Here is a 25,322-nt window from a genome sequence, read left to right as displayed (position 1 = left end):
GTCGTGCTCGTAGACCCATCGGCCTTTTCAGGCGCAAAGAAAAAGGATTGTATACATAGCACTAATTGGCAGCGCTGGCTACTCCCCAGGTATGGACCCCCACCCTTCTGGTACATTTTTTTTCTTTACTTTTCTCCTTCTCGCCTTCTTTTTAAATACCCTCTCCACCGTTTTGATCGGTATTGTATGTTACGTTGTATGTTTGTGAGTTGCTCTAGAACATTTTTCCCCTCTAGGTTCTGGCAGACAGCTTCAGAGCGTATGTTCAATACCAAAATTTCAAGATGATGACATGATGTCAAAAGTTTTTGTCGGCAACGTTTTTTTTTAATAACCCGCAGAGTCAGATGTTAGCCTGAAGAATTCCAAATAAATGATCTTGGTCCTCATGATAATCTCCATGATCAGATGATATATCATAGAGTTTCAGTCCTGAGCGTGACTCACGGGAAACTTGAAACTCCATACCTTGTCCCTTATATATAGATTCAAAATGTACGCGTATCTTCGAATAATTTATTATTCTCTTGCTTGGCAAATATCTTTACAATTGAGGGTATTACCATAAAGTATGCATTTACACAAAGACAAAGTAATATGATTTGTCGCTTAAAAGCAATGGTTTACGTAGTCCATGTAATTTCTTGTGACATCATCAAACCCAGGGGGAGGAGGTGGTGGTTAAGATTCTTCTGTGGGTTCTTTTGTAAATTGCGCTCGAATCTCCTTGCGTCTCTTGACGGATCTCTTTCGACATTGCTCCCGACAGTGGCCGGCGAAGTTCGTGCACTCCATACACCCCATGAAGCCCTCACAGCCCGTCAGACACTTGTTCGCTTGCTCGGTACAGAAGGAGTCACATGATGAGCCGTAGGTGTACGGGAGCAGAACACTCACCATCACCATGGCAACAAGAATTAATGAAGTCCTCATCTTCAATGAATTAGAAAGACATATGAGGGAAGTCGCGCTTTTTGCCATTGAAACAGGAAAGCCTTTGCTATAAAAAAGCAAAAAAGATCTTCCCTGCGCATTTATTTTACTTTTAAAACCATTGCCAGAATCAATGTAAGGTTGTTAGAAATTATTGGCGAGCATATCAAAAGATGCTCACAAGGTTGACAATTTACCGTGATGTCTTCGTAAATTGAGAGCTGTCGACATTTATTGTAGCAGGTTATAGCAAATCCCCAAACTGTCACTAAAAATAACGATTTTATAGAGTACATAGACAACGTAATCCATTCAATTCCGACATCAAAATTTCATTTCAGAATCGCTTGCAGATACAAATTTAACAAATTACAACAAATACAAATACGTCGAACTCACTAGGTTGAAAATCTACTGGGTTATTTGCATAAAATTGAAAACTATCGGGCCTTATTCTATTTGTTACCCGCGACTGACGGGAATTCACTGGGTTAAATATAGCTCTTAAACTGAGCATCCTTTTTTTTGATAGGAAGTATGAAAGGGTTGCATGAGATATATGCGAGTACAACAAGAAAAAAAGTGCGCACAATACAAGCACCAGGCTCTCGAAAAGCTCCGCCCTCGAAATGCTATTGGAAAAGCCGCACGTAGCGCTCGGCTGAATATAGGGAGATTGGGGCGAGTAAGTAAATTAATAAAGCTTACTTCGCACCGTTTTTCACGCAACTAAGCTCGGTTATTCCAGCTCGGCTTTTCCGCCATTCCACGCAACTTAGCCCATGTTGAGCACAACAAAATTTCTAACCATGTAATATCCAACTCTCGGATCAAGAAGCACTTTAACGCGAAAATAGCCAACTAAAATTTCGCATATCTAGCCCATTTGTTTTTCTTCCGGCCTTAAGGGGAAAATCGCAAGTAGAAAAATAAAATAAATGAATACAGAAAGTATTTTTTATGGCTGGTTTCTCTATTGTTATAGCTTTGGGTGGAGCAGTGAACAAGGTCCTGTTGTTGCAATGACAATGTTTCATTTTAGTCGCTCAAATCTTGCCTTTAAATTGCCGATGGGAAAAACACAGAATGTTCTGGAAATCCACAATATTCTCCCACAGTGGGATATAAAACATATACTTAGAAAATGATCATTTTTTTTTAAAACACTATGCACTGGCCACTTAAGAAGGAACAAATATTTACTTTTTAACTTCACGTGCTTAATTCCATGTTTTATGCTACAAAATTTTCCTAAAAGCGCCCTTTATTAAATTTGCTTAGTGCTCCAGGGAAAAAATATTTAAAAAAGTGGCCCAAAATGACCTATTACAACCAAACACATTTGACAGCTTGCCGTAGTCTCGGTGTAGGCTCCAAATAGAAAACTAAAATCTCTTGACTCGTTATTACCCGCGCGCCAATAAGAGTGAGGCATGTTGGGGTAGATATTGAAAGAAATCTTCAAATTCGTCGATAACTTACCCTAGTGTGATAATCAAGGGTACGGTTTGACTCCAAGTCCCGACGGCACTGAGCCACTACGATCCCGATACTCTGTCGTATCGCTCGTGCGTTAACGAGCATTTTTATACCGGTCTTACTGGGCTGACGATGCGGATCGTGTGGGGAGTTTACGCTTAGTATTACCGTGGATATTCCTGATCGCTTCCCCGGATTTGTCAAGGCGCATTAGTGACTTTTGCCCTTAGGGCTTAAACATGAGCTCTCCTCGATATTGCTATGCCTTTTAGGGATGCTTCTGGTGATTTAGATATATATTTTTTTCAACTTGATATTACCATAACTTGTGTATCGATAACTTTAAAGTCTCGGTAACTCGACAAACTCTAAGACACCTGAGCACTAATTTTTTTGTCATTTCAATAGAAATAGAAGAGGGATTCGAGCTCTTAAGCAAAGGTTTCATTCTTAACCGATTTTCATTGCACGTTTATTCCTACTGCTATACATGTCATGTGAATTTTTGTTGAGTATGTCTTACTAATATCACTAATATCTTTTGCTATATCATGTGATAATTTGTTCTATTGTCATGGCAATCATGTAAAACATTTTTAGTAAACGTGGTTCTAAGCCGCCATTCCCATAAATGCTATCGGTAGCTCTTAACCAAACAACGGTTAATTAAGTGCTAAATCAGTGCTGATCTTTGACGCAATTTGTGTAACACTTAGACAAAGTCTAGCGCTAAATCAAGAAACTACAAGCTACTTACCGCAAGATCCGACTCGAGTGATAGTCTTTTAGCAAACCTGAGTGCTGCGAAATCAAAATGACTTTAATAGGTCTTTAATGGCTGGATTGGTACCCGTTCTTAAGAGTAAAAGTTATGGATTTTAGAGCATATCTGTCTCATTGATTTTAGAGAATAACTGTCACTTTTTTGAATAGGCGACCGCTTTTAAGATAGTTGAATCCTGCCTAAGAAAACGGTGCTAGCGAAAACACAGCGTTGTACTTCTCATGACTCTAATGATAGACGTACAAAGGACACCTCCTGCTCCCCTCCCCTCCCCTCCCCTCCAGTCATACCCCGTGACGTTTAGAATGAATAGCTTGATGCCGCTTAGTGTTGAACTGCTCTAAAAAACACAACATGTGCAAATCTGCGTCTAATGAAATTCGTAATCCATAACAACATTCCCCGGTCCCGCCCCCAAAGTTCCGTCAAAGGTGACGATCGGGGTTCGAAAATTGGATGAATTTCTGCGCATATGCAAAGACGTCTTATGGAGGTAGTGAGACAAAACAGTGTTGTGAATAACAGCCGACACCGTGTCACGTGGTGTTTGGACTTTTGAGCAATCGGCACGAAAAATGAGAAGTGTTGATGTTTGAAAGGGAAAATAACAAACATATCTCATGAATTTAAAGGAATATTTCAATAATGATTTTAATAAAGATGGACTTTATGTTCACTAGAATTTGACTCCATAGGGAACATAGGTATTCTCGATCGCCTAACTATCCTTTTCCAGTTCTACTAATCACTTAATTGGGCACATTTTACGTAAATGCTAAATAAAACTTTTTCAGACAAATACATCAGAGTATTCCTCTGTTCCTAATTAGCGCTCATCTCATTTAGAGGTGATTTCTAAGTGACATAAGCGGCCTAGAAGATTTTAAACGAACCGTTTAAGAAGCTTAAGGGCTTATCTACGAAAACGTTGTTCTTTTTGACTCCATGTATTGATTATTCAAATCTAGCAAAGCCCAAAAAGTGAAATGAAAATTAACTCAGACTATGTCGCAAGTATGAAAGCGTGTCGAGTTTAACCGAGACGTTTTTTATCATTATTTTTTTTACGGTAATGAAGATGTTAGGATGTATTAATTATTCATACACTAAAACAGTTATGCGGTAGTTTCTTAAATACTCAAATGATCAAATGAAAGTTCTATAACAAAGCGACAAATTCAGGGATCCATGATAATCCTCACTCTTTTATTTTTCCAATGTTCTTCATTCACAAAATCAGAGGTCAAATACCTCAAGTGCAGGCCTTTTATCGTTCCCTTTGAAGTATATTTTTCCAAAAAATATAGGAAATTGCCTGATACTCGGGCTAGAGGTCAATTACATCCCATTATCCCCAGACGATCCCCGCGTAAAATAATCATTCATTTTACATCATCTATCAACAGTCATCTCAGCTTTTCCAACGCATTTAAAAGAACGTAAACCGGTCACTGTTATTGTTTAAATTAGAAAAAAAAACTGTCATTCTGTAAGAAAACTCCAATATTAAATCATCCAGGATTAAGGACAGATAATTTATCAAAGGCATCTAAGTGATCTTGAATAACCCGATGGAAATAAACGCTTAGTAGAAGCATAAAATAGCGGTGTGGTCAGCCAGGCGTTTACCGGTGTTTTTATAGCGAAAAACCGGCCCATCGAGCGATTCATAGCCGTCATCTTGGATTTTGAGCAAAAATGAAAAGAAAAGAAAAACCTAGGATGGCGGCTATAAAAACACCGGATAAACGCCTGCAATTAACCCGGTTATTTGCCCATCTTTAATGAAAGAATCAGATAAAACAGAACTGCATGTGTGTGAGATGGCCCCGTTCGTAAGTATTCTTGAGCGCATGACCAAAGCTGTTATGTTTGCATCAAATTTTCAAAATCCTTCTACCGAAACTTGTTTACACAATACAACGAGCAATTAAGTCTTTATTTTGCTTTCGAATATCAAAGGATTAATAATGCAGAGCGTCAAAAATGAGGATTTGATTTGAATACGCCAAAAACCGGTAGAAACCTTAATTGAACAGCTATTTTCACTCTGCACGAAAATAAAAGGAAATTGAAAATAATGCAAAAACAAAAAACAAAAAAAAAACATTGCCGTTCTAAAGGTATCGTAGAAGTGGTAATTTTAGAAACGTGTTCTCTTTAATTTGAAGCCGTATAATCCCTTGCGATAGAATCATATTCTCGTCTTCCTCTATCGCAGTAAGAGTATACAAGTGTTCCTATATAACAGATATAACGACACAGATTTCAACGTTTTGTACTACGAAAGGAAAAGGCTCCCACGAAGGGTGTAATCATTCGTGAATATTACCAATAATTCTGAAACCGACAGACCGTCAGCTGTTTAAATAGCTGTCGTTTTTCTAAATGGTCTAAAAGAGCCTGGGGCGAGCGGGCGGGAGACCTGTGATATTCTAAAACGTTATGGACTAGGCTCCATTTCTAAGATAGCTGCCAGCAAAATCGTAGTAGACACGAATTCCACGAAGTTTACGTGGAAATTCTCGACTAACAAAGTTCTAGAGCGATAAAAAAGCGAAAAAATGATTGAAGCGGGACTCCCAAATATGGTATGTAGTGCCTAATAAGGTAATGACCAAGCGAGCTAAAAAACGACAGTTTTTAAAACAAGATTGAGTGGTATGGTATATGGAAAAAGGATAGTATTTTACGATCCTTCAATGAGAAATTAGGTACCAAGTCCCAATTAAAGTGTTATGCGGACTTGGATTTTGATGCAAAATTCATGTTGATTATAATGACGATTTACGAGTGGTGGACATGACGAGTCTGACGAGTGGTGAACATGACGGGTCTGACGAGTGGTGATCAAGACGAGTCTGACGAGTGGTGAACATGACGAGTCTGACGAGTGGTGAACATGACGAGTCTGACGAGTGGTGAACATGACGAGTCTGACGAGTGGTGAACATGACGGGTCTGACGAGTGGTGAACATGACGAGTCTTGCGAGTGGTGAACATGACGAGTCTGACGAGTGGTGGACATGACGGGTCTGACGAGTTGTGGACATGACGAGTCTGACGAGTGGTGAACATGACGGGTCTGACGAGTGGTGGACATGACGAGTCTGACGAGTGGTGAACATGACGAGTCTAGCGAGTGGTGAACATGACGAGTCTGACGAGTGGTGAACATGACGAGTCTAGCGAGTGGTGAACATGACGAGTCTGACGAGTTGTGATCATGACGAGTCTGACGAGTGGTGAACATGACGAGTCTGACGAGTGGTGAACATGACGAGTCTGGCGAGTGGTGAACATGACGGGTCTGACAATGGTGGCCTAGGCGGGAAGAGAAGTTTCGAACAAGAAGTTCCTGGCCCCTCATCGGCCTCGAGCCCTTTTTCATTCTCTTACCCCATCCACTCCGTCTCAATCCTTTCCTTTCCTCTTTCCCCGTCCACTCCCGTCTCAATCCTTTCCTCTCCTCTTTCCCCGTCTACTCCCGTCTCAATCCTTTCCTCTTCTCTCTCCCCGTCCACTCCTGCCCAAGCCCCTCTTCCCTCCTCTTCTTCCATTCTTGGCCTCTCTTGAATGATCTCAAGTGCGTTGAGACCGGTGAGGCCGGCTCTGACCCAGTTGTCTCTTATGCGAGAAAGCGGAGACACTCTGTTCCATCGTCTCCAGCGTTTGCGTCTTTTCTTCGCTGGCGGGCTGTTTTTTTCTTTTCTCTCTATCAGATATGTCTTGTTATTATTTAAATTGAACCTAACTCGTCTTTCCCTCTCTCGTCTTTTATACTCCATTTTATCCTTAATGCAGAAATATATCATAAGAAGAATAATTAGTATTCCTGCAACAGCCACCGCTAGAAAGAAGTAGCCCAATCCTTCTTTAGTTTTTTGTTCCATCTTGGGGTCGTACCACTTTTCTGGGCTGAAACAAATGCAGAAGAAATTGCCAAATTAGGTTGACTATCTGTGGTAAGTTGTCAAGGTGGATAAAGGAGAAGGCCCAACCAAGGTTACTATGGTTATCCTTCCGAAAAAAAACAAAAAAATCTAGAAATATCTACAAATCTTGTTGTACCATAATTACTCTAAACATTAAGTTCAATGCACCCTGCGTGGCAGAGGTCACAAAGAGCGCGCAAGGACACTAGTCCAAGGCGATGTAATAGTTGCGGGCCGCGCGGGTCGTGTGGATCGTGCGGGTCGCGAGTTCCATCCAGGTCGTGGGTTTCAGGTAGCGGGTTTGAAAAACGTTACGTCTTCTCCCTCCTTTCTCTTCTTTCCCGCCCTTACCCCCTTCACCGCCTCGTTCTCGCGCCTCGTAGCTGACTTCCACGCCCTGGTACTCGAAGATGAGGTTTTGAAAAAAGAGTGTGGGTTTCAGAATTTTCTGATTTTTTATCAAGGCTTTAGAAACGCATTTGCGTTCAGTTCCTCAATCTATGTTATATTTAGTGTGTATGAAATAGCAACTCGGAAACAGTTAGCTATTAGTTGCTGGCTTACAGGTCTACCGCCAAACTTGAGGCGGTAAAATACCCGGATGTTCCTTCTTCAATATCCATTACGCTATTTGCGCTCAGAGTTTACGAGAAAGTATTCCGCGAAAAAATGCAACAAGAGCTTTCAAACGCAGGGTAGAACGTCATTATAAGGCATCTAGACTCATGTTTATCCGGCGTGACTTTTCAGGGCAGCTTGGTATTTGACTTCTACAACACATACTACCAATGGCGAAGGCTGAATATGTTCAAGTAAATAAACCGTGGGTATGTGTTAATCTTAGTAGTACTTTATTAGTAGTACCGCCCAAATTTATCTCAAATAATTTAGTGGTCTAAATGTTGTGATATCGTTAAAACACAAATAGTCATATCAATCACATCAAATAAACCACAGCTTAGGTCTGTACAAGTGGGGGGGGGGGGGGGGGGGGTTATCTTAACGCAAAATGTAATAACTTTCAACGCAAAGTGTAATCTTAACGCGAAATGTAATAAATGTTTAACGCGAAATGTAACAACTTTTCAACGCAAAATGTAATAAAATATTTAACGCGAAATGTAATAGCGCAAAATGTAATAACTTAATCTAATGACTAATAGTTAAAAGTTCTACTAATATTAAGAAAATAACGAAATGTTAACACGTAGAGACAAATAGTAGGATTGTTTAGTGAAAGTAAGGCAGTACGGCTTGAAAGTGCATTGTTCTTGCCTTGGCTTCCGGAGTTTTTGTTGGTGTGACATTTGATGGTGTGACATTTGATGGTGTGACATTTGATGGTGTGACATTTGATGGTGTGACATTTGATGGTGTGACATTATTCCCAATTTAGTTTGAGAAGTGACAAAGTCCAGGGTGCATATAAATTTGGGACAGGCCTATTGTAGTCGTATTCGAAGAGGATTTTGAAAAATAAGGGAATGCAATAAAAAAAACATGATATAAAATTTTACCACTGAGTTATAATGGTTTGGCCGTCGTATTTCGCGTTGTGGTTAGAAATTGCCTAATTCAATGATAGCGACATCGTCTGCAGATTATACATTTGCTTTCTCTTTGCATTTATAACTACTTAAGTGTACAATCAAAACCGCACAGTATCGCAGCTGTTTAGACCATGATCTAGGAAAGATTTGCCATCTCAGGTCGCTGACAGAACCATTGCCAAGTGTTTGGAGAGACCGAGACCAACCGTCGATTCGAGATGGACTACTACAACAGTTGGTCACTACATGCAACCGTTTTGTCTATTTTCTTAGTTACAGCTTTTAGTTATAGTTTATAGGTTTATAGTCATTATTTGATGTTATTACATTTTGCGTTATTACAATTCGCGTTAAACAATTTTACATTTTGCGTTAAAAGTTATTACATTCCGCGTTAAGATTACATTTTGCGTTAGTCATTACATTTTGCGGCGTAACAGGGGGGCGGCTGTAAAACCAGAGGGGGGAGGCATTAAGTTAAAATAATGCTGATAGGGGGGTCAACCTTATCATTTCCACATAACAGGGCGGGCCTTATTAGTCCCTTATTCGCCTTTGTCAAACAACGGTCACCTTGCCGAGTTTCTTTTGTAGGCAAAAAGTGTATGTATAAAAAGCGAGGTAAAGATTCGAGACCTGCTTGGCTTCGTTCTTACCTGAACCAGTTAAAATGGTAACGTTTAACAAAGGCGAATAGGGAATTATTATAAGCTCAAAGGATATTTCTTTATTGAGAAATGGAACTTAAAAACAAGGGACAAACTTAAGCTTTACAGGGTTTTCATCTGTTTTCTTTGTGCGGGTACCAGCGGCGTAGCCATGATTTTTGAACAGGAGGGGGGCCCAAAAGAGACTTTCAAAAGGCATTTTCTCCTGTATTTCAGATAATGTCTCATACATTTAATGTATATTTGGCTGCTAAAAGGGGGGCCCCGGGCCCCTTAGGCCACCCTTATTGTATAGTCTGAGCAGCAAGTCTCAATTAATGACCCAGTTAGTATAACAATTGATAAATCCGCAAGTTGAAACCCGCAACCCAGGTCCTAGAACCCGCGACCTCGCGACTATAGTTCAACTCGTCCAGCGTGCTGGATTTGTGCAAGAGAGCATAAGATAAGAGAGGGACACTTTGAGCAGCAAGTCTCAATTAATGACCCAGTTAGTATAACAATTGATAAATCCGCGAGTTGAAACCCGCAACCCGCGTCCTAGAACCCTCGACCTCGCGACTATAGTTCAACTCGTCCAGCGCGCTGGATTTGTGCAAGAGAGCATTAGATAAGAGAGGGACACTTTGGTATTACCCGCGCGCCATGTCGATTCCCAATCTGGCTATTTTTAGTAACCACCACCCCACCACTGCGCGTGAGGATTTGCTCCTTTTATTTTGTCCTACTCCCCCGCGGGTTGCGTGTTGTTGTCTAGCCAACTCAATAGGAATGAAAAGAGACCATGTAAAATAACTCGAAAGAAGACAAGTCTAACTCAAGTAAGTAACATTGATTCAAATATCGGCTCACAGCTTGTATAATAAAATTAATAGTTATAGAAATTTCTAGAAACAACATCAAAGAAGTACAGTCGTAATATCTCCCTCTTTATTTCTCACTATTAGAAAAGCTCAGATACATCAGCTTGCTTATGATAATGAATATTGAGACACTACGAAGAAGCAGCAAGTTAGAGCGGAAGCGGTGTTTGAAGCACGAGGTTTTCCGCTCTTGATTTTGAATAAAGTCTCTTTTTTTACACGTTTTCGAAATATTGCAATTCTCGAAGTACTACATCCCCTTAATAAACCGCAAGTGCTTGTATCTTTGATGCTAGAATGAAATTTTCGATGGTATTTGTGCAAATAGGGTGTTTTTTTTTGGTTTCAAGTCACAAAACAGCGGCAAAAAACAAGATTCAAATGCCAAAGCGCGGGGGTAGGGTGAGTAGAAATGTTCACGCGCAGTGGTGGGGTGGTGGTTACTAAAAATAGCCAGATTGGGAATCGACATGGCGCTTGGGTATTACCAAAGTGTCCCTCTCTTATCTTATGCTTTCATGATTTGTGTCAATGCTAATAAAAAAGTGGCAAAACAATTAAGAGTTATTTAAGATATAGCGAAATTTCTCTATTCATATAAAAACTAAAAACAACTAGGAAATATGATAAAAAGGGGTATACATGAAACATGCTTGATAGCTTGGGCTGCCTGTGGTCTAATGGAGGTAAGCGGCGCGCCCATCCTATCACGTGATCTCTAGGTAAGTCTATTCGTCAATACTACGCCAACAGGCATTCAACATCAATCGTCTGGGAAGGAAAGATGTAAACTGTTCTACAGGAAAAGTTTCTTTGTTTCTTTCAAGCATGGTGCCCTTTTTTGACATAAACCCAGATAACTTTTATGGAAATTAGAAAAGGGGCTTTCTGTGGGTACTGGAACAATGTCGATAGCGAGTCATCCGATAAGAAGTTTTAACGGTGAAGACTGGATCATCACCATTAGGGTATAGTATTCGCGTTTTTTCCAAGTTTTACACGAGAGACCTTCTCCTTTGACATAAACATCGTTTTAGCAGATTTTGGAAGCTTTACAAAAGTACAATGCTTTGGCATGGGGATTAGACCACTGTCTTCACAATGTTGTGATAGCCCGCCATGTCAGGCTTCTGAACAGACGCGTGCCTTGAGCAATTTTTTGGCGTCCGTGCATTGTATCTGATTGTATCTAGCCTGATTTATCTGTCAATGCGTACAGGGGAAGCTTTTAAAAAAAAAAAAAAAAAATAAAGAACAGATCTCTTAGTTGTATTAGTTTTTTTAACACGGTCAGCAAGACCATATATATTCAAGGGGGATTCTTCTGCAAGCGCTATGGACGTCAGGGTCGTGTGAAATTGTCTTTGTTTTTTATTAGAGAAGACTGTTAAAACTGGGGCAAGTAAATGGAAACTCTAGCTGTTGCTCTTCAAGGTCAGAGAGCTGATTCAATGGGTGGTGGCATGCAACATGATCCACATGTCATGATCTCTAGGTATTAATTACTAATATTGTATGATTGAAATCTACTTCGTGTATCGCATTACACAAATATTGAAAGATTCGACCAGTAAAAACTTTTTGTTTGCTGTATTGGCTAGACAGCCGGAAAGGTTAGATCCGCACAAAGAAATACCTATTATGTTATAGATAACAACACGTCAAACTATGGGAGAGAATCTTCTCCTGTTGCTGTCGACCTCTTAATTTTTCTATAATAACCTTTTTATAAGAACGTCCAGCCTGAGTGCTTTTAAGCACTTAAAAGAACTTTAAAAGAACATGCTAAGAACTAGTCGAGGCTAAGATAGAAGCAAAATATTGTTTTGTGTGATGCGTTGTAAAATGCAGAATCAAATTGTGTTATATTTTTTTGTAATTTTCTTCCATAGTCTTGAGGTATTATACTCTGTGTACCAGAGGCTCCAAACCTCTCTCGCCCAGCGACGCTCAGCCAAAATATCACGACAAGCGAAGCGAGGAGGCTCTGGGTGGGCGAGTAGCTTTTTTCAGTTCCAGAAATACAGGTTTTGTATTCTGCAGCTGATTGGTCATCAACGAGATTGTCATAGCTTCGCTCGTCACGGCATTTTGGCTGAGCGTCACTGGACGAGAGAAGTCTGGAGGCTCTGGTAGAGGTATTATACTTTTATATAAACTGAACTATACAGCCTCAACTGAAACTGATATGTTTTATTTAAAAAGTGTATTCTTTGTACCATTTGACCCCAAAATTGAGCGGATTTTCTTGTATATCCTTGATATTATTTAGCGCTCGATAAAAAAATATTCTATATTAAAATAATTACTGAAACTATGATTGATATATCACTATTCTAGGATGATTAAATAAAACGGCCACGATTAGCCATAGTTAAATCATTAGCTGGAAAAGTGATATGGGTTTGTTATTGCAGAACTCAGAAGGAAAACAACGCATTGGCGTCCGTAACATTCACATTTTGTTGAGCTCTTGTACACGAAAATTAACAAAATATATCACCAAATTCTAGGTCTCCCCTTGTCCTGTTATCCTCAACTTTTTTATTTTGCCATTTTAGTATTAGTGTGGGTTGTGGCATTTATTTTGGAAGAATTATATCAGACCGTTTTGTTTCTTGCATGGATTTGTTAGCGACACGCGAGAGAAAGCCCATTGACGATTGTTGGTTTGTTAACCTGCTGCATTGCGAAGTTAAAACCATTTTTTATACATTAATTAAGAGCGAAATGGAAGGGATGTGATATGTTATTCAATAAATTATGTTTTTATTGATTCTCAAATGAAAAATCTCGTACCAGACGGCATAATTTTTGAGTGATACGGAACTGTACCAGCTGCTAGCGGAACTACTCCCACTATGTGCAAACAAAAAAATACCATATAAATCAATAACATTTTAAAATGTGTAAGTAAAATTTGTAGTTTTGCGGAGGGTCCATGAGCATTGGATCCTCCGCAAAAAAGATAGAGAAATTTTAATATTAAGTGATATGGAACTGGTCATCGTACTGTACAGTACAAAACAGTACAAAACGACGCCTACCGAATGACTGAAACAAAAGGCCCACATAATAAAAATTAACCGTTTAGAACTAACATTACTGGTAATAAAATGATTAATTGAAAACGGGATAATAAAATCAATCCTTTTTGCGGCTTGTTATCTTTTAATCAAACCAAATACACACTAGGGCCCCCGAATGGTCCCCCGAAATTTCGATGTGCTCGCAGTTTCCGGCTAATGCTCGCATGCTCGCGCAATTTTTTCCGCCTAAAAATGCTCGTCTTGCATAAAAAAACGGGGTGCTCGCAAGCTTACAAGTGCTCACCAAAGACCATTCGGGGGGCCTACTATGGGCGCAGGGTAATACGGAACTATACCCACGACCTCCGGGAAGCACGAAAAAGCAATGTAAATCGAAATAATCGCATCAAGCCAGAAAAAAAAACTAGTACACATTAACAGACATTCTTTCTTCTAAGCATTCGTGTAAAAATTAGGACATTTATGTTAAAGGAGGTATTGTTTTCATCTAACTTTCTAGACGCGGATTTCACTGAGTAGTAAATGCCGCTCATTTTAGCAACAATTATGAAAAATCGCTTCGAAATAACGATAATTTCTGAACAAACCATTGGATGAAATAAGCTGGATTTATATCTCATGAAAGGTTAACATTTTTGTATCATTTAGGTAGTTTTGGATTGTTCAAATCTACAATATTCGAGGCAAAAAGATAAAAACAAATGCTGAGTGATACGGAATTAGGACTGCTATGGAACTGGTTATTGTACTGTACGCGGCTCATGGAATACGACGTTTGAACTTAGCCTCAGTTCAATAAATCTTTTTGGTTTAGTCCTGCGTTTGACGAACAGCGCAAGGACAAGCAAAGACAACTGGTCAGCTCGTACTATTGTTCAATATTCGAATTTTAACTCAGTGGCAGCTATAAAATTCGGAATTTTGGATGTATTCTTCGCCGAAATTTTCCGTGGGCAAACGATTGTATTGCTCATCAAGAAGAAGAAACAGATGTGTGTGCGTGTTGTGCAATTTGCTTGCATGATTTTTTAGTTGGCTAGGGATCAGAAATAATTATAGAAATGATATACCAAATGTTTTATCATGTGTTAGCTTTTTCTTGTTGCAGTAATAAGAATTGAGGCGCTAAACAAGGAATTACACGTACAAATAAGATTATTTTAGTATCTAAAATATATGGTCTTATTACCTTATATACATTTTTATTAATAGCTCTAAAAAAGGGCAATTAAAACTCCCTAAGCAAAATGAATTCCAGTGTTGGCTGAAGAAGGGATATTAAAGGAGGGCGAAAGCGGATACTTTTCTTTAGCTTCTTGGGTGTATCATTTTGCGAGATTGTCATTTCCATGGAGTTTTTGGAGGTATCATTTAACTTGGTTTGGCAAGTTGCTTACCTTCTGACAAGCCTTCCTTGATTTAACATATTGCTGTAGCTTCCTTATTTTATTTTATTTTTTTTGCGATTGCCCTAAGCGTCTCGTTCAATTATGGGCATGTGAAGGATTGCGGGCTTGATATTCTATCTCACTTGGACTAAACAACTAAATACAAATAATAACAATCTGTCTCGACCTCAAACAAGTCAAACAAACATAATGCAGTATGTATCAATTGCAACTAACGTTATGATTCGAATTAGCTCCCTCCTTCAAATAAGCGCCCCCTTTCGACCTTAATTTTAGAAAAACGTAGGAAGAAACCACCGGACAGCCTCTATCTGCTGGTGTGCGTCGGACCTTGTGGTCTGCGTCGACAGTTGATTAATTAATAAAACCTTTAAAAGAGAAAGTCGACAACAACGCAGATTTATGTTTTTTAGAACGATATTTCGGCAGGCCAATACCTGCCTTCTTCAGGTTATAAATGAGTTACAATGGCATGTTATAGCTAGTATATGTACAAAGTTCATTGATGATTAACTAACAAAAGGTAAAAATAGTAATTGAGTGACAAAGTACAAATTTCATTGATGATTAACTAACAAAAGGTAAAAATAGTAATTTAGTGACTTATGGAAGATGGTAAATAGGGTGGTGTGGATTACTAAGTAGCTAAACGGTTTCTTCACGCCGGTTGAGGCCACCGGGTTCAAGAGTGCCAGCGCGAGCTATCAATGTGGCTTCTCTTGCTTTGCGGATGGAGTCGCGGTTATTTCTTATTTTTTCAATAGGTATTAGCTCTATGTCAGAAGCTGAGTGGTTGGGTTTATAAGTCACTAAATTACTATTTTTACCTTTTGTTAGTTAATCATCAATGAAATTTGTACTTTGTCACTCAATTACTATTTTTACCTTTTGTTAGTTAATCATCAATGAACTTTGTACATATACTAGCTATAACATGCCATTGTAACTCATTTATAACCTGAAGAAGGCAGGTATTGGCCTGCCGAAATATCGTTCTAAAAAACATAAATCTGCGTTGTTGTCGACTTTTTCTTTTAAAGGTTTTATTAATTTTAGAAAAAGCACCCGCTTCCCAAAAAGCGTCCCCCCCTCTTCGAAGACCCGTAATATTATATATAAAACAGTTTCTTGGATCCCTGGGTTGTATTTTTTTCGACGTTTCGGCAATGCTGCCTTCATCAGTATTCTGAGATCAGGTATAACCGATATCTGATAATTTAGGCAATATTTTCAAGAATAGCTAGACATCGTATTTATGACGTCATTGTGACGTCTTAATTAATTCGACCGCACCCAAAATTAAGCGTGATTCTTTGCATGCTGGTGATCATTGTCTGTAAGTTTAATGTTTATAGTCTAAGCGGTTCATGAAATACGGAGGGGGAGCGCTTTTAGCAGCCCCCCCCCCTCCCCAGTCACAGACAGCTCAAAAAAGCCCAGTCTGAATAGGGTTGATGAAGTGTGTGTGCTCTCTTGTGGGTTAACTTTGAAATTGCTGTTTAGCAGGCTAAGCCAAAGAAGATAAGCTGGCCGCTTTAATATATAAGTAGTTGGGCCGCTTTATTGAGGTTACCGTAGCAATTCGTGCTATATTGTGGCATACTTCCATCTTGTAAACTAGATGCTCTTAGGGCATGCACTCGGGCTTCATTGTAGAGTTACCAGAGGTTATTATGAGCTTATTGCAAACATTGTCTTGTCGCATTATTTTTCAATTCGGACTGCTCAAGTACTTAACTTTGAGGGAATACCTCCCTTGGGATTTCCAAAAAAAAACAAAAAAAAAAAAACATTTTTTTGCTGCCTTTAACAGAACCCTTCCCCTTGGAATTTCCAGTGTTTCCATGGCGTTATGACCCCTAGCCCCCGGAATTTCCAGTGACTAAAAAAGATATTATATTAGGTATAAAATAATCTTATTTGTACGTGCAATTCCTTGTTATAGCGCCTCAATTCTTATTACTGCAACAAGAAAAAGCTAACACATGAGAAAACATTTGGGATATCACTTCTATAATTATTTCTGATCCCTAGCCAACTAAAAAATCATGCAAGCAAATTGCACAACACGCACACACATCTGTTTCTTCTTCTTGATGAGCAATACAATCGTTTGCCCACGGAAAATTTCGGCGAAGAATGCATTCAAAATTCCGAATTTTATAGCTGCCGCTGAGGGGGTGGGTGAATTGACTATTTTCAACTCTAAGAATAATTATTGTGCTTTGCAAAAGTACAATTTCTGGTTTGAGACTCTTTATCTTCTGTAGCAAGCAATTACTTGTATCAGCATGGCAAGCTGCACGGCAAAAAAAGAGAAAATGAATATGAATGTTAAGGGCAGATGAGGGTGATTTTTTTATTTTTAGTAACTGTTATCTTCATAGTTATTGGTACAAATGTACTCGCTGAAGGGTGTACTGGCTTTAAAAGATAATGGCTTATATCAGATGACTTGATGTTTTAAATGTCAGGTAGTTGTCTATAGCTTGAATCCCGAGGGGTATGGGAGTGGATGTTTTAATTAGTGCATTAGTTTAGGAAATCGCTAAAAAATAATTATCATATAATTTTATAAGTAATTTGTAATGGTTATTATGGTACTAAATCATCTATATCTGAAATACATAGCTTGGAATGTCATCACATCTATAAAATAATCTAGAAACCTAAAAGTTTGCTTTCTAAACGCAAAGGAAGTTTTGAGACTTGACACAATGGCTAGATGAGACCACGGGCAAACCAGACGAAATGTTCGTGTATCGAATTTTATATTTATTATATTATTATCTGTATTATCTGTATTCTTCTATTGCATACTGGATTTTGAAGGGAAAAGCTGTCCGTTTTCTGCCAAAAAAGTTGCCTCGAAAAGTCGAAGTTGTGATTGCCAGGGCGTGAAGCTTCCCACCCTGTTGTATTTTATTAAGGGTGGGGAGGAGGTGAACCGAGATGAGGGAGGGGAATCGCCTAAACTGTTATGAATCACGGCTTAAACGGAACCAGATCAATCTATGAAAACAGCTTCAAGAAAATTAAATATAATATACGATACACGAACATTTCGTCTGGTTTGTCCGTGATGAAACAAGCAAGTTTTCTAATAAACAATAAACTAAGTTTTTAAAACCGTTTAGCTAACAATTGAGAAGTAAGGATGCTCCTGATATTATATACACAATCAAATAGGTGTCTTATCTTTTCCGGTTCTAGTTTTATTTCGGTTTTACGGCCACTCGGCTCCAATGCATGTCTTTTCACGTATCGTGTCGATTTCCCCCTTTGTAAACTCATTGATTTTGGCAACTGAAAATAAAATCGACGTATTAGATGTTCCTACGGAAGCCCGAGTAATAATACTATATTAACTTTGTTGTATATATGTGGAAGAGGTGATGTAGGGGTCATACAAAGCCAGTCTCTGGGTAAACATTAGATTTTCAAAGTATTGTGTTTTTTATCTTGAATGGGATCGGCGGATACGGGTTCAAGTGGACTAACTGTGCTTCCGACATATGTCATTTTCGGAATTGGAGGATAGCACAGATCGTTCCAGACAGTGGTGCGTTTTGCGAACTCAGACTAAACGTATACAGTTCATCGCTTGGCAGGGGCGGCGCAGACTCGTACCCAGTCGCCAAAATGAGATGAAACTAATAAGGAATAAGGGAAACATAATTAATGTGCGGGTTGCCTGTGGCGATTAATTAGGCGCGCTCTGCCGTGTGGGTTGCCTATTTTACCCACACGGCAGAGAGCGCCTAATTAATCGCCACAGGCAACCCGCGCATTAATTATGTTTCCCTTATTCCTTCTTAGTTTCTTCTTTTTTGGCTACTGGGTACGAGTCTGGGGGCGGCGGGCAAGGAGAGTTGCGCCAGGCGCTGTTTTGAGCGGAGGCCTTTTTTTCATATGAATTCCAGTATTTCAAGCTAAAATGTAGCCTCCCTCGCAGGCGTTTCTGGGCAGGCGTCGCTCGCTAGCGACTCCTGCCTGAAAACGCATGCGAGGGAGGCTAGCTAAAAGGGTGCTCGAAGATGCATTATACAACCAATTGGGGTCTTCCCCCCTCCCCTTCCCCCCAATTTTGGACCGCTTCGCTGCCCCTGCTTGATGTGGTATTGATGTGTCGTTGGATGGGAATATTATAACAGTTAACAAAGGTTATAACATAGTCGTAACCTATATACTAGGGTAATCTTTCGAATCCAGATATTACTCCATACATTTTACAATCATGAGTATGCAGTGAGCACTACCACTGAAGACCATATTACAATAAATCATGCAAAACTCAAATAATAAAACATTTGGTCTTAACATCAATGAACATCCTTGTATAATCATGTTTGTTTGTATTGTATTGAGAGGGGACGTTTCATGTGGGGATTTACAACGGTTTATTGTTTCGTGGATGTGGAAATGATTCTCTCACTGCCAAGGACAGAACAATACCCTCGATCTACTTCAGATCGGACAAAGAACAATTCCCTCGATCTACGTCATCATACAGAAAAATACCCTTGATCTACGCCATCGGACACAACAATACCCTCGATTTACGTCATCGGACAGAACAATACTCTGATAATAGGTCATCGGACAGAACAATACCCTGAAAATAGGGTAGACATGCTAATTAATTCCATCCTATATTTTGTACATATAGTATACGTCCGAGCACTACCGACTGTTTTCATGACAATGTTATAACATCCTTCGCTGCCTCTTTCAGTTTTGGGTACCCTGTGCGTCCTCTCTAAAGTTTGGTTTCCATATAAGCACACTCGATCGCACCCGATCGCAGATAATTTGAACCTACGATCGCAAACGATGGCTGGCAGAGCTGCTGTTTCCATAAAATATACCTCGTCGCTGTTTTCCTTCGAACGAAATGGTGGCCTAAGGAAAAAGCTATAAAAAGTGTTTAGGCGTGTATCCAGGATTGGCCGAGGAGAGGGAGGGTGGGGGGGGGGGGGGATGCGCAGTCATAGGTATCATATGGAAAAAGCATAGTATCCGAAGATTTAATAAGAAATGACCCATTTTTGCCGCCAAGGGGGTGCGCAGTCATAGGTATATGGAAAAAGCATAGTATCCGAAGATTTAATAAGAAATGACCCATTTTTGCCGCCAAGGGGGTGCGCAGTCATAGGTATATGGAAAAAGCATAGTATTTGAAGATTTAATAAGAAATGACCCATTTTTGCCGCCAAGGGGGTGCGCAGTCATAGGTATATGGAAAAAGCATAGTATCCGAAGATTTAATAAGAAATGACCCACTTTTTGGCCGCCAAAGGGGATGTACGGGCCTGGTGGTACACAATTGATCCAAGCAGAGCGCACGTGAATCATGTAATGATCAGAGAGGATTGTGTTCATCTTTTTCGTGTCTTTGGGAAATCCTATTCTTTGAATATAATGGACAATAAAGGTTGATTCCAGTTCTCCAGAACTGCACGTGAGCTCGTAGTTCCTTTTATTATAGATTATATCAAATAAAAAATGTGTCTTTTTTATGTGTTAAAAGCTTCCATTGTGATTTTTACAGTGGATAAGACTTTTTCAGGCTTTGTGCAACCAGCCCTAGATGTGTGAAAGGGTATAGTGTTGCATTGCATCTCAGGAAATTATGTTACATTCCGTTCGCACGATCGCAGGGTGAGTTTGCATAAAATCGCTCATGATCGCAGGGTGAGTTTGCATAAAATCGCTCATGCTCGCAGGGTGAGGTTCCATATAATCGCTTATGATCGCAGGGTGAGTTTCCATATAATCGCTTATGATCGCAGGGTGAGTTTCCATATAATCGCTCATGATCGCAGGGTGAGTTTCCATATAATCGCTTATGATCGCAGGGTGAGTTTGCATATAATCGCTCATGATCGCAGGGTAATTTTTCATATAATCGCAGAGTGAGTTTCCATATAATCGCTCATGATTAAAGGGTGAGTTTCCATTTAATCGCAGTTATTGCAGGAGGAGTTTTCATATGATCGCACCTTGCAGGGTGAGTTTTCATATAATCGCACATGATCGCAGGGGGAGTTTTCATATAATCGCATTGATCGCAGGGTGAGTTTCCATATAATCGTTCATGATCGCAGGGTGAGTTTTCATATAATCGCATTGATCGCAGGGTGAGTTTCCATATAATCGTACACGATCGCAGGGTGAGTTTTCATACAATCGCAGTGATCCCTGGGTGAGTTTTCATATAATCGCTAACGATCGCTGGTTGAGTTTTCATATAATCGCACATGATCGCAGGTGAGTTTTCATATAATCGCTAACGATCGCTGGTTGAGTTTTAACATAATTCACATGATCGCAGGGTGTTTTTTTTATATAATCGCTCACGGACGATCGCCTGCGATCATATAGAAACCAGCCTCGGCGCTGTTTGTATGCGACTTTACGTCTTATTTACATCTTGAACTTGTGTCTCTTCCGCATGGTCTGCATTAGGTTGTGTCGCAGATGCCACAGCAAGTAAGGGCGTCCTTCCTCTTGTACTGATCCTTGAGTCCAGGGCCCCCACAGATGACCCTCGACTGAGCCGGCACCAACATGTCAGCAGTTCTTTGATCTCTCTGCGGATGTCTCTTTTTATAAGCGCGTACACGAATGGATTGGCGGCAGAGTTAGTGATAAGCAGCAGGCGGGAGAACAAACGCATCTCAAATGGGGGAGTACACACTTTAAAAATAGAGAGTGAAAAAGTGGAGATAAAAAGTGGAGCGATAACTGGATACACCGTAGCAAAAGACAAATAGGAACACCACGACTGCTATTGCTTTAACTGTTGATTTCTCGCGTTTGTGGCTGTGTTTGTGTGCGCCTTGTTCTCTATCTCGGACTTGCTTTTGAGAGGAGATTTGTCTGGAATGGCGGCGCACGATGGCAAAAATCGGCACATGGGCGATCACCATGGCTACACATGGGAGGACTTCCATAAGTATAAGTGAGATGATATTGAATGTCTTTCTGGCAGAGAGCCTTACAGAACTGCGCGATCCGGACCGGAAGTGAATGGAATCAGGCACTCTACCATCGGTATTACCCAGGCCCCAGCGATTAACAGTCGGACAGAGCGGGTGGTCATCACGTTGGCGTAACGGTACGGTTTAGCGACCGCGATAAAACGGTTAGCGGTGATAACACACAAGTTCGTGACAGAAGCGTATATTAGAAAATTGAAGATAGCAAGGAGGACTGGCCAATTACAGTTTGCGTGGAAATTACAAATGTACCCAGAAGGCATTACGATGGCCCCAATCGATAGGTCAGCGGTAGCAAGGGAGAGGATGAACCAGTTTGTGGTCATGCGCAGTCGGCGCCTTAGCATAATAGCAAGAATGACGAGTCCGTTTACCAGCACGATAACGAGGCTAATAGCCCAGCGTACTGACCAGTACCAGTTCCCCACGTGTGAAGAATCTCCTAGAGGCTCATGGGATAGTATACAACTTGTGTTGTTAGTATGCATGGTGGCTTCTTGACTATTGAGAGTGAGACTGAAAAACACACACACACTAAAATAAAACAAAAAGGTTTGCAGATAGTCTAAAATACGAAATATATTCTTTTTACAAATAAAAAAATCACAAAATCTACCTTTAGAATCGGGTGGTTTTATCTCTCTTGCAAAATTTACCGTCTGAAATACGAAAAAAATGTACCTTCAGAATCGGGCGAAATTTACAGTTCCTTGGTATCCCCAAACGGACAGAAAATGTTGTACTTACCTGACTGACTTTCAAACTTCAAATGCGAAAAGTAATTGAAAAGAAAAAAAGAAAGAGACATCTGTCCCTCATGAATGTTACAATTAACTTAGACAAACAACGGAATAACGGTATTTGATTGCGAATTCAGGTTTCTTGGAACAGCTTTTCTTACGCGCATATAACTACGGAAAAATCATATTGTTTTTTTTTTTACTTCAGAAGGACTTAATCTAATCAGATAAGAAAAAATTATATATTTTTTTATTTTCTTTGGTGAGCCAAAAACTGTATCGAATAGCAGGATGTCAATATTGACAAATCTAAGCGACGTAGAGATCTATAATTTGAAGCTGTCAAAAAGCAATAAAAATTCTTAGAAAAAAAACTAGACCGTAGGGGAAAATAAACCTGTTCAACACGAAAAACGCCATTGAACGTCACTCGACACTAGTTTTTTTTTTCGTAAAAAAAAGACTCCAGACTTGAAAAAAAGTATCTTCCCATGCGAAAGAGTCCGAGACAAGAGAACATGATATTGCAGGGCCTGTACATAATAAATAATAGAAGGGTGTACATTTTATTCATAAAGTCCCTGCCCAAGGTCAAAAACTCGATTATCAACAATTGGAATCCTAGAAAACATAAACAATGCTGCGGTAAACTTTCCTTTACCATATCGCTTTACAAGTATCAAACAAAGTAACGTCTTACCAATTTAGCTTAAGTCCAAATTCCGTTTTTTTAGCGTTACTCACTTCCTTGCTTTCCTATGCCGTCTAATCCCGACAAGATCAAATAGATCAACACCCAGCTTCCTGGGAAAATTGCCACCTGGGTTGTATTGTTACGGAATTGGATAAATTTTGAAGATCAGCATTTGCTGATCATCATGTATGGATAATCATCTTTAACCTATTATTTTTGGGCATTTCACATCCTCAATGACTTCACCAGAAACACTAATGGGCTTTCTTTGTTTTACAAATAGACCACAGCTTCCCCTTGCTTTTCCCATTGCAAAAGTGGAAGGTGTTAAAAAGGCACACTTCTACACAAACAAACTGAACATATCGTGTACTTTATATGTCGTACTCCAGTAGTTCATATTCCATCTGTACTCACATCTCATTGAGGAGTATGTGTTTCACTCGTTTTCAGTCACACGTGCACCTTGTGTTTCGTGTTCGAGTCGTGACTCGTTTTTGGTGACGGAAGCCGTTTCTCCGAGGGGGGGGGGGGGGTACTCGGGATCCTAAAAGATACTGAAGTGGGCGTGGTCTGGTTATATTTTAACCCTAAAATATACTAAAGTGGGCGTGGTTAGGCATGAATTTACTGCCTAAAAATACCTCAAACAAACGTAAATAATTTGTAATAAAAACTGACTCTAATGGAAGATTGACACGTTTTAACGCTTTTTCATGAGCTACAAGTTAGATGAGCGATGGCTATAATAGCACACTAAAAGATACAGAGGTAAAAAAAATCTGGGCATTCTCATTTTCACCCCTAAAAAGGCTCCAGACTTACACCCTAAAAGATACGACGATGATCCCCGTCCAATTGATATAGGGAGTACCCCTCCCCCCTGGGGGGAGTTTTTCTTGGAATTTCACGTTTTGTTTGGGCGGAGAACGGTTGGAAATCTATCAGACAGAACGCATTTTCACGTGTAGCCTTTCAATTCTCAAATTAAATACATTGTTTTCTACCGTCGCCGTACTCGTAACAGTTCTCGTATCTTAAGAGAAGCACCAGACGTCAAGTTGACGTCCACCATCGTAAACGAAAGGCACAGGGTACCCGTGGCTGAAAACGAGTGTAATGGAAGCCTAATAGATGTTCTTCAAAACACGTGTTCTCTATAACTTCCGGCCACAATTCTCACTATCGTTATTTTATGAAAACTGTTTTCATTAGATTGATTATATATCTGTTGCGTATCCAGAGAAAATGTAAACGGACACCTTATATTCATCCTATTGTTACTTACCATCTTCGTTCCCATCTCACCACCATTAGCCCACAAAAAGCAATAGGAGTAAATTATGATTCACCATAAATAACCACAATATACCTGGATTTGACGGCGATAACGAATTCAACTTTTACAGAGATCTTCTATGAAGACTTCACAAAACTATACACGTAACAATACAAACACCCCCCTCTTTAAATCAATCCCACTTTAGAAGTGCAAGTGCATCGACTTGTTTTTATCTTGTTATAGACTGGCTCTGCGGTTAGAGTGGTTTTCAAAATTCCGTGCAACAAAATGTAATTGTTAAAGTATAAAAGTCAAGCAAGAACAAAAGAGAACAAAGACATTACAGTGTATTAGTACTAAATAAAGTAAATAGAGTGGTTTTCAAAAACCCGTGAAATACTATTTAGTTTATTTAGTACTAAATATTTGTTCTCTTTTGTTGTGGCTTGACTATTTCACTTTAACAATTACATTTTGTTTCACGGGTTTTTGAAACCACTCTAGTATTGTGTGGGTTAGAACCTCAAGGACAGAACTTTCTTTTCTTCCAAAGTTCACTTGAAAATGTCGTGTTTTTATATATATTTTTCAATGTACTCTAGTGATACAGCTGCCATTTTTAAAAATAAATTGTGATGGAATTCCTCCAATGCTTTTCCCTTCTCTTTTGAGAAATTTGACTTAAAAGGTGAAAACATCATGACTATGTATAAGCAGGAGCACACTCTAAAAAATGACACAGGGCAGTCTCTGTTACCAAGGGCAAGTTGAAGCATGAGTTTCTAGATTTCGAGTCTAAGGCTAAGTTCAAACGTCCTATTATCCATGAGCCGTATTCAATGCAAATGAACCAAGTCATTTGTTTCATCTTCATTTGCATGCATTTGCATTGAATCAGCTCCTTGATAATATGACTTTTCAACTTAGGACTGG

General features: G+C 39.6%; 3 protein-coding genes and 1 long non-coding RNA gene across 4 annotated transcripts; 1 reads left to right on the top strand and 3 right to left on the bottom strand.

Moving 5' to 3' along the window:
- Window positions 1–502: 502 nt before the first annotated feature.
- Window positions 503–2,572, bottom strand: LOC116604666 (protein Aeq5-like2). Its single transcript, XM_032367382.2, has 2 exons — window positions 2,416–2,572; window positions 503–933 (listed from the first exon to the last, which is right to left on the bottom strand). The coding sequence occupies exons 1-2, from the start codon at window positions 2,515–2,517 to the stop codon at window positions 682–684; spliced, it is 354 nt and encodes a 117-aa protein (XP_032223273.2). The 5' UTR covers window positions 2,518–2,572; the 3' UTR covers window positions 503–681.
- A 3,998-nt stretch (window positions 2,573–6,570) lies between these two features.
- LOC116604681 lies at window positions 6,571–14,921 on the bottom strand. The gene is made up of 2 exons (XM_048733825.1): window positions 14,661–14,921; window positions 6,571–7,115 (listed from the first exon to the last, which is right to left on the bottom strand). The coding sequence occupies exons 1-2, from the start codon at window positions 14,687–14,689 to the stop codon at window positions 6,593–6,595; spliced, it is 552 nt and encodes a 183-aa protein (XP_048589782.1). The 5' UTR covers window positions 14,690–14,921; the 3' UTR covers window positions 6,571–6,592.
- On the top strand, window positions 10,756–14,564 carry LOC116604680. Its single transcript, XR_004291181.2, has 2 exons — window positions 10,756–11,181; window positions 11,592–14,564. It is a non-coding gene; the product is annotated as an uncharacterized LOC116604680 (long non-coding RNA).
- Window positions 14,922–20,616: 5,695 nt separating the features above from the next.
- On the bottom strand, window positions 20,617–22,161 carry LOC116604594 (adenosine receptor A2a-like). The gene is made up of 2 exons (XM_048733525.1): window positions 21,918–22,161; window positions 20,617–21,371 (listed from the first exon to the last, which is right to left on the bottom strand). The coding sequence occupies exons 1-2, from the start codon at window positions 22,159–22,161 to the stop codon at window positions 21,088–21,090; spliced, it is 528 nt and encodes a 175-aa protein (XP_048589482.1). The 3' UTR covers window positions 20,617–21,087.
- Between the last annotated feature and the right edge of the window lie 3,161 nt (window positions 22,162–25,322).

The sequence above is a fragment of the Nematostella vectensis genome, chromosome 10 (assembly GCF_932526225.1).
Source record: "Nematostella vectensis chromosome 10, jaNemVect1.1, whole genome shotgun sequence".
NCBI classification, from domain to species: domain Eukaryota; kingdom Metazoa; phylum Cnidaria; class Anthozoa; order Actiniaria; family Edwardsiidae; genus Nematostella; species Nematostella vectensis.
Note: the sequence above shows the minus strand (reverse complement) of the source record. Positions and strands in the feature narration are given on the sequence as shown.